At 28.5% G+C, this 16,901-nt stretch overlaps 1 protein-coding gene across 8 annotated transcripts in view; it reads right to left on the minus strand.

Annotated features, from left to right (window-relative positions):
• Positions 1-672: 672 nt before the first annotated feature.
• LOC107450234 (uncharacterized) overlaps positions 673-16,901 on the minus strand; it is an 83,212-nt gene continuing 66,983 nt past the window's right edge. For 7 of the 8 annotated variants that reach the window (XM_016065985.5, XM_071181390.2, XM_016065984.5 and 4 more), the window contains 9 exons: positions 15,573-16,124; positions 15,209-15,400; positions 12,480-12,881; positions 11,068-11,257; positions 8,339-8,570; positions 6,233-6,329; positions 5,245-5,368; positions 4,305-4,396; positions 673-3,537 (listed from right to left, as the gene is read on the minus strand). In XM_016065985.5, coding sequence (XP_015921471.1) covers positions 3,466-3,537; positions 4,305-4,396; positions 5,245-5,368; positions 6,233-6,329; positions 8,339-8,570; positions 11,068-11,257; positions 12,480-12,881; positions 15,209-15,400; positions 15,573-16,124 — 1,953 coding nt within the window. In that variant the 3' untranslated portion in view covers positions 673-3,465. The remainder of the gene's footprint in view (positions 3,538-4,304; positions 4,397-5,244; positions 5,369-6,232; positions 6,330-8,338; positions 8,571-11,067; positions 11,258-12,479; positions 12,882-15,208; positions 15,401-15,572; positions 16,125-16,901) is intronic. The other variant, XM_071181392.2, reaches the window with a different exon arrangement.

Below are 16,901 nucleotides of genomic sequence, written 5' to 3' on the forward strand. Positions count from 1 at the left end.
AAACATATTAACATAGTGTATATTTTTTAAATTAATGCTTGTATAATATAGACAAGAAAAATTTCAAATGTATATTTTTCTCTTTACATTGAAATATTGCAGATTATTTTGTTCGTTCATCTATAAACGTTTTTATAATTGATATACATATATATCAAAGTAATATATATATGCAATATCAAAGTTAAGACACACTTAATAAATTTTTTCTTTTTTGAAAAATTTGCTAAAAGTATTAATAGCTTTTCCACTTCGATTTATAAAAAAAAAGTCTGCTAATTATTTATGCTCTTTAATTAGTTTCAAAAAAATTTTTTTTTAAGAGCAACAACTGCTATTTAAAAGAATTAGGAAATATTAAAGAATATACTAATTCATTATATTAAATATACTAATTCATGAGGCTATACTTGTTATATAGAGCTTTTACTGTATTAAATATGTACAATATACATAGAGCTTTTACTGTATTAAATATGTACAATGTAAGTGATATGATTTTTTTCTTCTAGTTTTTAAAAACGTTAAATATGAATACATTATATCTGTAAGAGATTGAATTTGGTACTAACAAATGGTAACAGTTGCATGCAACTTTCAGAGATAAGGTCTGGCTTACTTTGTAAGGTCCAAGCAAGATAGATTATAAACTCAAAAAATTCTGCATAGAAATATTGATAAACCCAATTTATTTAGATTTACAAGAAATTGTACAATTGTGAATTAAAATGTTTCAGGAACTTAAGAAATATGTTGTACATATAAAACATACAATAAAGAACAGTTACATCGCAGCTTGTTTAGCACAATATATATATATTCTCACGATTTTTTTTTCATTAATATTCAACAGAATTTGTTCAGTAAAATCTGATTTGATATTAAAAAAAAAATCTAAAAATGCAATATTATAAATACAAAAATTACAGACAATGTAACGCTATACAAGTTATCCACAGCAAATAATTTAGGCCATGCAACCAGTAATACTAATGAACACCATGATACGATGATTAACCACTCGCAGAGCCAAGATGCTAAATCAAAGCTGTGGCAACTAATCTACTTCGACATGCTGAAAACGTAACAAATGAACATACTATACAAACAAATCTCTTTATTTTAATAACACATTTCAGAGAGCAGCCTTTTAGGAAAAAGATATAAAAATATTAAAGTTTATATTGTATTAACAAACGTATTTATGGTGTCTTCAGATAAGGCCATTTTTAATCTCATAGTTTAGGATGGAAAGCGTGCTATTATCCTACAAACCATACAATGTCAAAATATGATACACTAAAACACACAGCACCAATGGGTACACTGCTTTTTTCCATTTCTAAAGCAGATACCAGTTATTTAACAGGTAACATCACAAGTTTAACTCCACACATTTAAGTACATAACTTATACCTACAATTCAGCAAAATAACATTTCTTATTATCAGCGATTTGGTGAAGATTTGTTATGCTTATATACATTGTTTAACAGTTGCTTTAGGAAAAAAGGGATTATAAATCAATGGTAAGCTGGGAGAATATTTAATTTCAATTTAAAAAAAGTTTAAAGGACCAATGATTTAAAAAAAAAACATTCCATTTCTACAGCCTCTAGCAATACTATTTAGGTATACTTCTTTTGACATGTAAATTTTAACTAGTTTTATAAATTTGAGTTTAATTAACTTCAGGCAGATTGACATTTGAAAAGAAACTCTGCAAGAGACCAACAGAGAAGTGAAAAGCATTGGTAATTGCTATTAGAACTGCATGAATTGTCTTCTGTTGGTGACAATTATAGGCAGACTCCATTGATCTTTAAAATTGTTTGACAATATGATTTTTTCATATCTTAATTACAACATTTTCTTAATCTTAGAATTTGCTAGTTTCTAATTTTCCATCCACAGCATTTTAATAACATAGATTTAGAGCAGTTTTGCAGATGAAAAGAAAAATCTACAAAGAAATAAAATGGCATTGATCGAACTTAAATCTTATACGTCACAAATTTGGAAATGAAACATATCTTTTAAATATAATACATCAACGTGTCCTTAATGAATAAATCACTTTATAGTACAGTAATAAATTTTCAGAGAATTAGCAACTCTTGTCAAAATAATTTGCAATACCTATCACAGACTGCATAAATATTAACAATAAAAATTATTAATTTTAACAATGAGTTAAATTACACTGCAAACCTGTTATTTTTACAACCACAATTTTAATTGGTTATTTTATAAAAATATTTAACACATTTCATGTTCGCATTTTTGCCACAAATGAAATATACATCTAAATCAAAAATACAGTAATGTCATAAAAAATTGGTAATGTAATAGAAAAAAAAATCAAGTCAAATAAACCTTGATACATGGTCTTTACAATATATCTTCTTTATAAATAACATTAAGCAGAAAACAAAATTTTAAATATAATTACATATTTAGAGAAATTTTATTTATTGAACACAACAGGGAAGTAAACATAACAATACTATAAAATATTTAATTTGCAAGTTAAATAACAAAATTATTTCAGGAACAATCAAATAACCAATACTTTTTCATCTACTTAATTTTACAATTACTACAAGAATTTTTTTTTTTTTCAACATTAATGTCTACACTTCCAGTTTATATTTTCTTTTATGTAACCAATACTAAGAACAATTTATTTACAATTTGTTAAAGTGAAATTGCTTCAGAATTTATAAAGCACACCAAAAATTAAATACTAATTTAAGAAAAGACATTAATTTTAAATACATGCCCCTTTACAACCTATAACAAGAAATGTTCATCAACGTTAATAAAGGAAAAAAATAACAATAAAAGTGGGGTTTTTAAAAACAAGAAAATAGACATCCAGCCAGTCTATTGCAAATTATAGCTAGTTCCAAAAGGGTTTCAGGTACTAGATAAATCGGTGAAATGTTAAATAAATCTAAAGCTATTGATATGAAAAATTAGTATAATAAATCCCCTTTTTTAATCTATGACAAAAATTTTTTAGAATGAAAAACAGCGAGGTATTTTGGAAATACAGTAGGTTTGTTTCATTACACAATATTAAATTAATAAAAAGAATATTAATCAGTACTCACACGTAAAATTTTCAAGGTTTGACTGAGGTAAAAGCTGATGAATATTTTTCTTATTTAAAAGATTTTTTTTTAAATATTTTCTCCTTAGCGATATTGATTATAGGATAAATAAAGCATCACATAATTTCGGGAACAAAGATTACTCCAGAGTAAAATAAAAAAATAGAATCAATTACATAATTTGATAAAATTAATTTATTATAATAAACTGTTTCAGAGTTGAGGTCTGCAACAACCACGACCTACAGGACTTACAAAACAGTTCAAAGTGTAACACAAACAGCAATACACAACATGAGGTAATTTTTTTTTTTTGTACATCATAATTTATAATACAAGCAAGACTTGTCTCATGTAGGTTCTGATAACAGTTGCTGAAGTAAACTCTTCTTCTGGTCCGGTTTAGGTTCTTCTACCTGAACCTAAATCAAAACATAATTTTAATAGTATTTTATTTTAGTATATTAAAAATTTTATTCAATGCATGCTCATTAACTTTATTAATCAGCAAAATACAATAAAAAGTTTTTAAACAGGGAAAATTTTAACAAGAATTGATAAACCACATTGTTTAATTCCAGGTCAAGTTCATGTTAATTGGTTCTTCCTAAAATTTTATACTATATGGTCAATTTGACTTTTCTAATTAGTTATATTTCAAAATTTTTAGTAAAACTACTTTATCAGAAAATTATTAATAATAATCAATATTAGACAAGCTTCTACAGACCACAGGATAAAAGCATAATTTTATGTTCCAGTGCTACATAATATCTCCTTTTAATATTATCTGATAATTTTGCTACTGCAAGAAACCTCTGAATTAATCTGCAGAGCACCCAGTAAGATATTTGTACTTAAATGTTACCCTTGGTAGGTTCATAACTTTTAAGATACTAGAACACCAAATACAATAGATGATTACAGAAAGTACTTCGAAAGAAAAGTAACAAAACAGTTTTCTTCCTCATAAACAATTAAAACCATTTTTTTTTCAATTAGAGCAATTATTTTTAGCTTTCAAAATAAATCAACATTAATAAATGCGAATATAAACCTAAGAGTGCCTAGTACTGCACTACACTGATTCTGCTACAGTGCATCTGATGTTCTTGTTTTTCTGTTGCATTTGGCATTCATAAAGTTAGCTTTAAAAATATATATATATTATTCTAAAAAGTTAACTCACTCTAGGACTAATAGGCTGCGAAGCTGTCTCAAGACTACTTGCATCATTTAACAAAGCTTGAAAAGCTAGTTGAGGTGATGGCTGTGTTTCAGCTATAACAAAGAAAGAACAAAATGAATGATTTAGACACATTTTTGCAGTTTAAAAGTTTATTATGAGATAGTAATAAGCCACTGATCTTTTGAGCCTTTTAACTTTTATATTTTTGTGGATTATCACTGCCTTGCAATTAAACCTTTATATATTTTAAATAGAAAGATACTGTTAAACAATTTAATACCAAGCTAAAAGAAAATTAGTTTTGGTGTTTAAGAAAAAAAATTCTTTGTCTTTTGCAGTTGTAACTTTCTTAACAAAGGAATTCAAGTTAAAACTTGGAGGTATCAACAAAATTCTAGACCACAATTTTTCAAAACAGTAACAAAGCAATTTTTCATTTGAAAATCTTTTCTATTTTACATAATAAAAATATACTTCCAGTCTTTTCAATATGAATGACCTTACAAGAACTCAATAATAAAATTTGCAGCTTATGCTAAATCCAAAAGGAGAAAAAAAATGGCACAATTATTTTTGATAGCTTTGAATCAGATTTAGTGTGGTTTTTAGAACTGAATGAAAAAAATATCTAGTGACGTGTTGGTTAAAGGAAGAATTCAAAATTGGCGGTGTCAAGTCTTCATGAAGAGCCTTAATCAAATACTGTTAACATAAAATGCTCAATGGTGAAGAGTCATAAAATTTAGAGAAAAAATTCAGAACAAGAATGAAATCTTTAAAACTTCTGTTAGTGTTCAAATTTTGACTAATTCATGATTAGGCTTCTTTTAATTTTTAAAAACTCTACACACAATTAGATTTTTTAATTAGCTAAAAAATTGTCCTCCCCCCCCCCAAAAAAAAGCCCTGCTGCAATAAATCAATTTTTTAGAATGCATACCAGGTAGTAGTTCCACTGACAATCCAAGTTCTTCTAAGGCTTCTCTAGAAAGAGAATTCACATTGACTACACGAGTTCCAGAGAGAGAATTATTAGAGGTTAGAGATTGAAGAAGTTGTTGATTCTAGAAACAAGAAATTGTTAGGAAACATTTTATCTACATAATAAAGTAAAATGATACTGATATAAAATAAAACAAATTCAAGCAATTAGAATAGTTTTTTTCCTCATAATTCTCAGGTTTCCAGCTCAATTTTAGAAAGAAAAATAATTCCCCGACTTTTTCAGGTACATTTAAATGAAAATCCATACAATATTTTATCTATACCAAACTATTTTTCAACAGAAAACTTCAAATTTTTTTTATTATTTTTCATTTATAATATCAAATATTAGATTTTGTGAGCAAAAACATATAATAGAATGAGACAGGAAACATGGGAAAGTTTCACTTGAAGGTGACATTTTATAAAGTAATTGTAATAGATGTTAGAATTATTTAAATCTTATCTCAATAACTGATTACTATTATTGACAATTCTAAGACTGGTTATTTTACCGGTCTGATATAGGAATTTTCCAGTTTTTTTTTTTTTTTTTTTTTTTTTTAAATTGCATATTTCCTGCTTTTTAAAGTTAAAATAAAAATCCCTGACCCGTGGGAGCTCTGATTCCAGTATTCATTGGTTTGGTAACATTTACATGCTGTGGTGCAACAGAATCCAATTAAATTTGACTGTAGGCTGTTCCAAGAACTTAAATTACAAATTGGCCTTATGCCGGAGTTTCTGCTACAGTAGCAAGATATTTTCGGCTTTTGTTAAAGCATTTAACTAGACACAAAGAGCTATACAAATATTAACTTATAATCATTTTAATTTTAGTGTCGTACAAAGTTACCATTGTAAAAGTTCACTATTTAAACAATCTTCTAAAAATTGTTTTTAAAAGGACATTATTAAAACTAATTTTCATATTTAATACTCACTAGATTTGAAGATAGTTGATTTTGAGAAGTACTTATAATTCGTAACTGAGTTTGAAGGTTGTCAGATGTGTTTTGTTCAACAGCAGACGAACGTAAGCTGCAATGAACAGAATATATTAAAACAATGGTTAATTATAACAAAGCTTATATGCAAATCAAAAGACATTTGATCAAATGACGGATTTTTGTATGAATGATTATTTATATGATGTAAATGCAACATTTTGCATGTTTTTTCATCAATATGGATGAATTTTAATTGTTAAGTTTGGTCGAAATATTCATGACCAATCATAGTGTAATAATACAAAATTTGAATTCCATATGCAGTGAAACCACTCAAAAGCTACCACTCATCACCTCATTGTAACATGGTCATTTTTAGAGGATACCTCCATTGACTTTAAAATTGTTAACAAAGGTACATGATTTTTTGCAAACGCTTTTAATTTTAGTCAGTGTCATTTTCTTGGTGCAGAAATGCCACTTCTGTTAGCATCATGAAAAGATGCATTGAAGTTTGCATTCAATTTTATATCATAAAAATTAGTTAGCTTTAAAAGATAAGAAAGAGGTTTGTTTTTTCAAATCGAACTTTTTTTCTAGTTTAACTTTTAACAACTCTAGATCATTGATAGCATTGCCTGCAATGAATTCTGACTGCAACATGAGGTTGTAATCATCGAAAAAAACTCTCTAAATAAGATCGTTACACAAATATTTTGAATACACTGTTATCTACTAATTAGTTTTGTTAAATTTTTTCATGTTTCCTTATTTAACCTTTTGTGCATTTGGTGCAGATGCTTTCCCAGTCGCTGGGAAAAAATTCTGCGCTTCCCAAAAGTGGTATTTCCTGGAGGATCACTGTATTTAGGATAAGAGAGAAGTTTGGTGATATGAAATAAACTTTCAAAATATACTTCGGGTTCAAGCCGGTAGGGAGACAAATTTGTCATCTTGAAATATGATCAGAATTTACAAAATAGTAACGACAAATAGTTTTTCGCATTAAATTTCATTCATAAAAAAAAAACAAGGAAAAAAAAAAAAAAAAAAAAAAACAAGATACAAATTTTATTGTTCTATGAGTGGTATGGAATTCAAATGACATTTAATTTTTGAAAACATTAAAAAAAATTTTAGTTTATAAAAACAAAAGTATTTAATATGATTTATCAATTAAGTTATTTAAAAAAATAAATAAATAAATAACGGAATCCAACAAAACATGCGAAAAAGAATATTTAGCATGTTTTCAAATAACGATTACTATGCACTACACTTCTTCCCCTGTCCACGTTCTCAGTTGTTAGGTTAAAACGAGTACAGTTGGTAGGTTCAAACGAGTAAGTAAAAAAATAAAGCAGCTCTTTACAACAAAAAAGCAATTTATTTCGAGCCTAGTGCCAAGCGAATGCAGATGAAACGAGAAGAAAATTTAAAAAACTTCAGAACCTAACGATGGTTTACTTTTGCTCCACTCCACTGAATATCCTTGGACGAGATGGTGGGGAAATCTTGCATTTCTTTCTTTTGGCGTTTGATACTCTTTTGCTCACTCTACATCTCGCAGAGAGGAGGGGAAAGAATCATTCTTAATTTGATAGCAAAGAAAATTCTTTTAGTGATAAAAATAAAATATAGCACTATTTACCTACTCAACAGAAAATAAGTATTGTCGATACTTAAAAATTATTTTATAAGAATGGGAAAAAATATTTGGTTCTGGGGCATTCCGTTTATTCTTCCGTCCTTGAGTCACTTTTGTTTCAGTCTTACTTTTGTCCACAGACATTTTAGAAAAACAGAAATCTGTCATCATGTGGACATAAGATTTGCACCCATGTGTGAATCCGATTTATATTGACAATTTAATTTTAAAAAAATTTATAATTTATTAATGAGATTCTATTGTATAAATAAGAGAACGTAAGATTTAAAAACTTATAATGAAATCAATAAATTTCAGAATGGAAATCTAAAACTATATTTCTACCAGTTTTTAATTTATTCCAATATGATTTGGAGCATGTGGGCGTGTTTCAATTTACACAAGGGCACATATTTTAAAAAAAATAATAAATTTAAAAAAAATTAACTTACTTATCATTAGGACTGGTAGTAAAAACTTGAATGCTCTGCCTTTCAAAAGTGAACTGTTGTCCACCAGGTGCTAAACTATAAGTGACACCAGGAGATGATAGGGAAACAAAAGCAGAAGTTATTGCAGCATTCGCTGCTTGATTATAGCTTGGAGAGGGTAATGATTGAGGAGAGAGAACAGAATCATTAGCAGAAAAATTTGTCTGATTTTGAGTACCGGATGGAATACGACCTGAAAAATCAATTAAAGAGTACACACTTAAGTTCAAAATTATCAATAGTAGGAAGACATCAAATAAGTAATGAAAAGATATAGTTTTCAATATGCAATGATTTGACCATACAATATTTTTTAAAGAAAAAATAAATAATTAATTAAGGTAAGGTTCATTCTTTCTATTACATCTAATTTTTGACATTAAAATGGTATCAAAACTAATGTGCTGAAGGGTTTCGCAAATTAAGAAGAAATTTTTTTTTTTTTGTTTTTGCTTTTTCTTTGTGACACAATTTTCTATCTTTGACCATCAGGCACACTAATAATTCCTGACATTTTTGCATTCTGAAATCACATGTGAAACACTGCCAAAAAGCATTTATATGTCAATTTAAAATAAAAGCTTGCAAACTTCAATATTTATTTATACCTTTTTTTGAAGCAAGCTAACATTATAAACTATGACAATGTAAAATCTTATCTCAAAATCTACATCAGAGCTTAAGAATAGTCAATTTATACATTGAAGTATTTCTAATAATTCAGTAACTAATCTGTTGTTCCTAGAACAGAATTTCCACTTAATTAAAAAAATCAAGGACTTATAAAGATCTAAATGGAAATTTTCCAAGGATCTACTCAGTAATATAGTTAGTATGTTAAAATACATGTCAACCAGATTTTATTACATTGAAGTAGAAATTTTATATTTTTAAAGCACACTGCTTAGTTAACATAGAAAAAGCATATATATTAAGTTTATTTAATTTTCATTGTTCAATAATAGAAGCATTTTTTAATGTATGTATACGTTTAATACATTACACAAGCATTGTGACAAATAATTTAAAGAATTTATTATGTAATTGCAAGTTTAATAAAATACATAAGATTCTTCTTTTAAATTTTTTAAATCAAATTTTAGTTTTCAGAAATTGTACATAATTAGATAAAATTTCAAAATGTATCCATTTAGTATATTTGTTTCAATTTTAATAACATATCTTTTTATTATCTCAGACTATCAGTAATGTATTTTGAACAAAATTAAATCTTTTGTAGTACAATTTACACATAACAAACTAAGATTTACCAAACTTAATTTCTTTAAAATAGATCATAAATCGCAAAGTATGATTATCTAAATTTTGTGAATATGAATTGCAATATGTTACATGTAAATCAAAACAATATGAAAAGTGAAGTAAGCCTTGAAAATCGTGTAATGTGAATTGAGTTTCGTAATGTAGGACTTGCAAATTAAAATTCAACATATGTTTCGTTAATCAGGAAAACATCAATAGCAAATGATTCAGAATATCATTGAAAACACAAAAAGTATCAAGATGTAAATCACGATGAGTGCGATAATTCTTAAAACACTTGAATGCTGTCATTTTGAATGAGTCAGAAATCGTTTAAACCCTTTCGCGCCGAATGTTTTTTTTTTTTTTTTTTTTTTTTACAACAGAACAATTTTGGTAGCACAAGCAATGAGTAGGGTGCGCTAGAATGCTAAAACTAAGATGTTATATTTTTAGGAAGATTTTAACACTGATTTAGGACCGGGACATACATGTCCCATCAGTCCTGACAACTGTACATACGTGTCCCAGTAGTCATCAATGAGTAATTTTGTAAAGAAAACCAATGATCACATAGGACTGTTAGGATTCTATGTTCCACTATCCAAGACGAGAAGGACACATATGTCCCGATAATAAAAATGGAAGTAAAACGTTCCCACTTATCAGTTTATTAGAGGTAATCCGCTTCGTAACTTCTCAGGCCTTAGATTCATAGATAAATCAAAATTTAATCGAAAATATGCTGTATTTTCCAAAAAGAAACTATTTACGTTCGTACAGTATGGAATGAGCTGCTACAACAATAAAAAAATGCAGGAATTGCATTATGTACAGTAGTGCCATCTATGTTCTGGGAATGAAAATACCTTAAAAAATATTGGCACAGAGAAGCGTTTCTATCCCAAAAGATTTTTTTGAAATTTGCTTGGGATGTATGTGTCCCGTTAGGCGCGAAAGGGTTAATGCTATTGAGATTTCCTAATATATATTGCTCACCAATGTATATTTGGAAATCCCAATAAGGGATTTCTAAATCACTTGAATGTGATTGTCTGCAGGTTAATTGTATTCCCGTGAATCACAATGTTTGATTTATAATTTACGAAATCAAAATTTCTATCATTTAGCTTGAAGTCCCATTTAACAGATTATTTTGAAAATTACTCAGAGAAAAATCAAAAATTTTTCAAAGAACCTATCACAAAATTTAATGATTTTTCGGAGACCCGATTTTTTTTCAAACAAAATTCAAAGGATTTCAAGGTTTGTACACGTAAAGAATTTTGCTATAGAGAACAATAAAAAATATATAAATTGTTTCAACTCATTTTGATCATACACCAATTTTTATAATAATTTGCATATGGTTTAAATAAAAGTTTCTCTCAGGATCATTTATCATTCAAGTATATCAATTATATTACCTCTCTGAACTCTTTGTTGTTGTGAAGCTTGAGATTGAAGAACCATAACAGGTGACACAGGATTATAGTTTACATCAGCCTGCTGTTGTGTTAGAACAATATTTCTTGCATTCTGATTATTTGTAGAAGCTTGAAGGGTACGAATTATTTGTTTCTGTTGAGCTGTGAGTTTAGCACCAATGGAGGCTTGCTGAAAGTAAATATAGACACTCATTTATTAATTGTTGTTAAAGAGTTTTTTGATAAATGAAATGTTATACATTCAAATTACACAAAATGTTACATAAATTGCTAAAAATATATGTTAGACTTTCACCTGATCCATTGTTGTTATAGTACTTTCAAAAATCAAGAAAAATTAGCCGAAGTCTATAAATGTTTTAAAAGATAAAATATTTTATTTACTAATATTTCTTTAATAAATTTTCATCATTTATTTGTTTTCAATTGTAAACTTTATTTTTATTTTGATATGAGAACAATGAAGGAAAGGTTAAACTCTTGGTACCCAGGCACCTCAAGCTAAATGAGGGGGAAAAAATGTTTCTGTAATTCATATTAACTATATTTGTAAAAAATTAATTATGTCCGGAGAAAAAAACAGCAGAGACAAATATATGCAGGGTTTACGGCAGTATGGCAACAATAATTTATAAAATAGTAACAAAATATATTTTTCATTGAATTCCATGCTTTTCAAAAACTTCGTCGCACTAATTGTATTGCTCTATGCATAGTATGGAATTCAAATGGTATAAGTGAAAGAGTCTGAATTGTGTAATTGTAAAATCTGATTTTCCCCCCTCAAGTTTGTCAACCACATCAAGGTTTTGAACTACTGAACTATTACCTAGGTCAGGGGCGGCGAACCTTTATGCACCAGCGTGCCATTTTTCTAAAAAAAAATTTTATGAGGCCATAGTGGTGCCGTCAAATAATTTTGACTTCATGATTATTGAGAAAATAATTATACTAAATACTATCAACTGAAAAATCTTTATTTACTATGAAAAATAATACATTTTGCAATGACTCAGTTATCTGCGTAATTCAACTTAAAGTAACATCAGTGTTGTTGCAGATTAGATGACAAATAACTTATTAATCTTAGTTCAAGCATTGCTGTTAATTTCTTGCTAGTTATTTATCGTTAGCTTGCTTTTTAGGCTTATTGTTTAATTGTTAATTATTTGGTTAAAAATTGTTTATTTTTTTGCTTGTTTATTGTGAATTTTAATTTAATTGTTAATATGCTTCATAGTGAACTTTGTGATGGGTGGCGTGCTCAAAATACTGTGTCGCGTGCCACTGGTTTGCCATCCCTGACCTAGGTGATCCTATTGAACCACTAAATTTTCATTGCTAGTATAAACCCTAAATATATGGTTTGCATTATGGTATGTATATATTACCTGAGATAACTGAGCATTTAACATAGGATTCTGTAGCTGCAAATTTTGCAGAGGACTTGTAGTTCTCTGATTCCATTGAGAGGTACCTGCACCTGTCGTCTGAGGAGACAATACCATTAGTGATGAAGCAGTAGATGAAATAGGAGATGGAGAATGACTAGTGACTCCTTGATGGTATGATGGAGGAGGTGGATGAGATGTAGACTGATAAGCAGAATGTGGGGGTGTTTGACTTGGGAATGGTTGCTGAGAGAGAGAAAAAGGTGAGGGTTGGTTGACTCTTTGTCCAGGTGAAAGTTGAGCAGGTGTGGGTGAGGTCTGATTGGTAGGACTAGGTAAAGAGTTTGCAGAAATGAGATTGAAACGAGCTGATCCAGGTACGTCAGGAATTCCAGAAGAACGCTGTAAAATATCAAATAATTTCTTTAACTGTCTTAAAATTACAGATTATTAAACAGAAAAGAATTCTCAAAGGAAAATTTTGACAGTATGCAACTAAAAAAAATAAAATAAAACTATGACTGTATTTTCGAATATTTGTAACTATTCTATACATGAGCAGTGGATCTTGTCCAAAGTTTTAGCATGGTTTTCACTTTTAAAGATTTTTTAAACTTCTGTAAGCTTTTTTAATATTTCTATTTTAATATTCATCCATGTTTAAACAGGTTTTTTTTGTATTCAACATACAATCAAATGAAAAACCTCACATGTAAAAGAAAGCAAAAATAAAACCACAACGAAGGAAAGGTGAGATTTCAAAGCTTTCGTAATTTCTTGTTTCCATCAAACCAATTTTCTTTTTAAAGAATTGTTTAAGGACAAGTAAAAGCTATTGTAAATTAGCAGGAAACAAAAATTAATTGCTCTTAGCTTAGTAATTGAAGAAAAGAAAGACTTAATTTTAAACAGATCACAAAAATTTTCGAGAAGCGTAATTTTTATTAATTAACAGTAAGAAATGAAATCTTCATTACGGAATCGTAATAATAAGGGACAAAATGTTATACAGTAGAGAACCAATTATCCGGGATGCTCGGGACCATCGCTATCCCGGATATCTGAATTTCCCGGTTTTCTGGATCGACCAAAAAGTGTCGTTAATCGATGTTTTATCGAACCCGAAGTACAAGGAAAAAGTGTAATGCATAAAGTAAGAGAAAAAAGAAAGGTACTCCTAACTTTAAAAAGAAAGAAAAGAATGGTAGAAATACAACATTTAAAAGAATAAAAAAATTTTCAAGTTTAGACAAGAAAATCAAGTTTAAAAAATACAAAAATATTTTTTAAAAATAATTACAATTCCTAAATTAAATAATATAAACAAAACCAATGATTAAATAACGCAATATATTTCATACCTAATTATACGGGGGGAAACGATAAAATAAAAGGAAAACTTATTAATCTAAATAAAAACACTTGAAAATTATCGAACGGAAACGATAGTTAAAAAAGGCACTAGCATAAATATTAAAACCCGGAACAAGGCAAGATCAACGGAATTAAAAAAAAAAAAAAAAAAAAACTAATAATAAAATTTATGAATAAAAAGAATTAATTTATTGAATGCGAAAAGAAAAAAAAATCAAACGTAGTGGAATCAGAAAAACAAAACTGCAATCTGTTTCATAAAATAATCCTATGTTTAAATTAATAAACAATTCTCCTTTTATTTTATTTTTTTTTTGTTGATAAAAACAAGATTTTTAATTACAGCAGATGTGATTCCACACCAAGAAAAACTTGCAATTGATACCGCACTTCCAAAGAATGACAATTTATTCAAAAGAAAAAGATGTTATTTTTATTAGTCGGTGTCAAATAATTTTATTTTTCTCTTTTCTTTTTCTGTTCACTGATATGCATGCAATGCATTTTCCCCACCCCCCTCGTAAATTAAGCAGAAAACGAAATCAGCATGCCACACCCTTGAGTTTGATTGACGGCCTAAAAGAAAAAATAAAACATTCCTCCCTTCCCTGCCTTCAAGGTCACAGAGGAAATGACGTTTCTCTGGGTAAACGGGGAAAAATTTTTTTCCCCTTCCTTACATTTTCCTCCACTCAACTTCGAGGATGAGTCCAATTTAATTTCCGCTTTTTTCGTTCTAGTTTAAAATGGCGGGAAAATCGAGCAAAATTTTTCCCGGTTTTCTGGTTTCCCGGTTATCTGGATACCGGATAAATGGTTCTCTACTGTACAGTAATCTCTCCTTAATGTGATCGATATCGCTTATTGTTTTTGAAATCGGGGGTTTCTGAATGTATTTTCTTTAATCCTTTGTGTAATAAAATTATCCTTTTCTGTTACCATTTAATGTTATCAGTGTTTTTGAAAAAAAGTTGATTGATGCAAAAAATTTTCTAAGAAAAGTTATCTAGAAACTGAAAAAAACATAACATTTTCTCAATTCAAGTCATCGTTGGAGGAAACTGATTAATTCACTCCTTTCATTAACAAAATCAGAATTTTTATTCAATATGGTGGTCTGAGTTAAATATAAGATCAACAGATCACTGTTAATTTTGAGCTTGGTAATCGACCAGTGAAATCCCACGATTCTCTTGAAAATCACACAGCGAACAATCTTTTCTTAAAAGATGATAAATATACCAAATTTTTTTTATAGTTACAATCGAGAAAAAAGGAAAACAAAGCACCTAAACAAATTAGTTTGATAGACATGCAAAGGACCCTCAAAAAATATCCACACATGTTTAACATACCAATAAAGTCACATTTGGTGCAACAGTATTGTTCAGAAGATCATTTATATTCTCAGTCGTGAAAGAGCTTCCGGGTGAATTAACAGTATCTAGAGATTGTTGAGTTTGCACGGCCAACTGTTGCTTCTGTTGTTCTAATAGACGCTTTTGATGTTGCTGCAGAAGTGCTCTTTGCTTTGCAGTTTTATGTAACTATTAAAAATAATTTACAATCAAAATAGTGCATTTTTAATAAAAAACTATCAGTAGAAATATAAAACATGATTATAGTGTAAAGATCAATTAATAACATGCTGAACAAAATGATCTAATTTTAGATACCAGATTATTAAAAACTAACTATAAAAATTAAACAAATGATTACCCTGAGTAAAGTAACATCAGCATTTGCAAGATTGATATTCCTTGTGACAGGTATATTAGCCCTACGTTGAGCTTGTGCTAACACATTTTGAGTAACCACATTAGTCTGTACTGTAGTGGTCGGCAGCCTTACTCTGTTTGTTACTAAATTATAATTTGGAGGTAATGAGTTATTTACTAATAGGTTTTGTTGTTGTTGCTGCTGCTGTTGTTGCTGAAGTAAAATAAGTTGTTCTGGGGTGATTTGAGCTTGAACAACATGTGTTCCGGATACTTGCGTCAAAGAACGTCCAGCTTGAGAGTATGTTGATATCACAGCTGCATTTTGGTTAGCTTTATTGGCAATAGCAGCAGCAGTACCTTCCAATTCTTTCTGAATGGCACTAATTGCTATTTTTTCATCTATCTCTTGAGCACTGGGGACAGTTGACATTGGAGTAATACTATTAGCTTGTGATATATCTAGGGTATCTCCAAGGAGTTTCAATATTGCTTGAGGATCATCACTACCACGGGGGATTTCTAAATTGTGTTCTTCACGCAAACTATAAATCTGAAAACAAAATAAAAAGGCTTATAACAGCAAATAAAACAAATATATTTTACAACTTTAATTAATCAACAGACAAACAATACATAAAAAGAGTTACATTTTGCATAAATTAAGGGATTATATAGGTTTTGAAAAACGGAAAAATATAATTATTTTAAACCATTCAGGTTTCTTTGGAAATCTCTTCAATGGAAAGCATTTGCTATCTTGCCTACTTACTGTTTATGCAACAAATAATTTTATTCAAAAGCATGCAAATATTGCATTTGAATAATAATTTATTAAATTTTCAAAAATGTAACCTAAGAGAACTGATTTTTAGGATCCCTTAAAATAATTTTTTACACAGTTAATTTCTGAAAAAGTAATGCTAAGCATAAGAGATACATAATTTCAAAAAATGTCTGAAAAATATTGAAATTAGAAATTAACTAAAATGAATTTTTTGAGAAACAATACAGAAAACAAAAATAAAACTTTGGTTTTGAGTTAAAAAAAAGTTTCAAGGTTTCTAAATTTTGATATTTGCATTTTCTAACCATTATTTTAAAATTAGAACTAAATAATAGAATTTTAAAATAAACCAAAATCATTTGTACATAATAAAAATGTATAAGAAGACGAAAGATGCACCCTTTCTTAAGTGGAATTGAAATACTTCAAAGTGATAGAGACATTTAAGTCCTAGATTTTTTTAGCTTTGCTTTTGCATAGCAGATAGTTAATTATTACCCAAGTAGTCATTTATTTCATTTAGAGAAACTGTTACTGTCTGGT

This window comes from Parasteatoda tepidariorum, chromosome 8, assembly GCF_982258835.1.
Source record: "Parasteatoda tepidariorum strain Cologne lab strain chromosome 8, Ptep-v5.0, whole genome shotgun sequence".
NCBI lineage: Eukaryota > Metazoa > Arthropoda > Arachnida > Araneae > Theridiidae > Parasteatoda > Parasteatoda tepidariorum.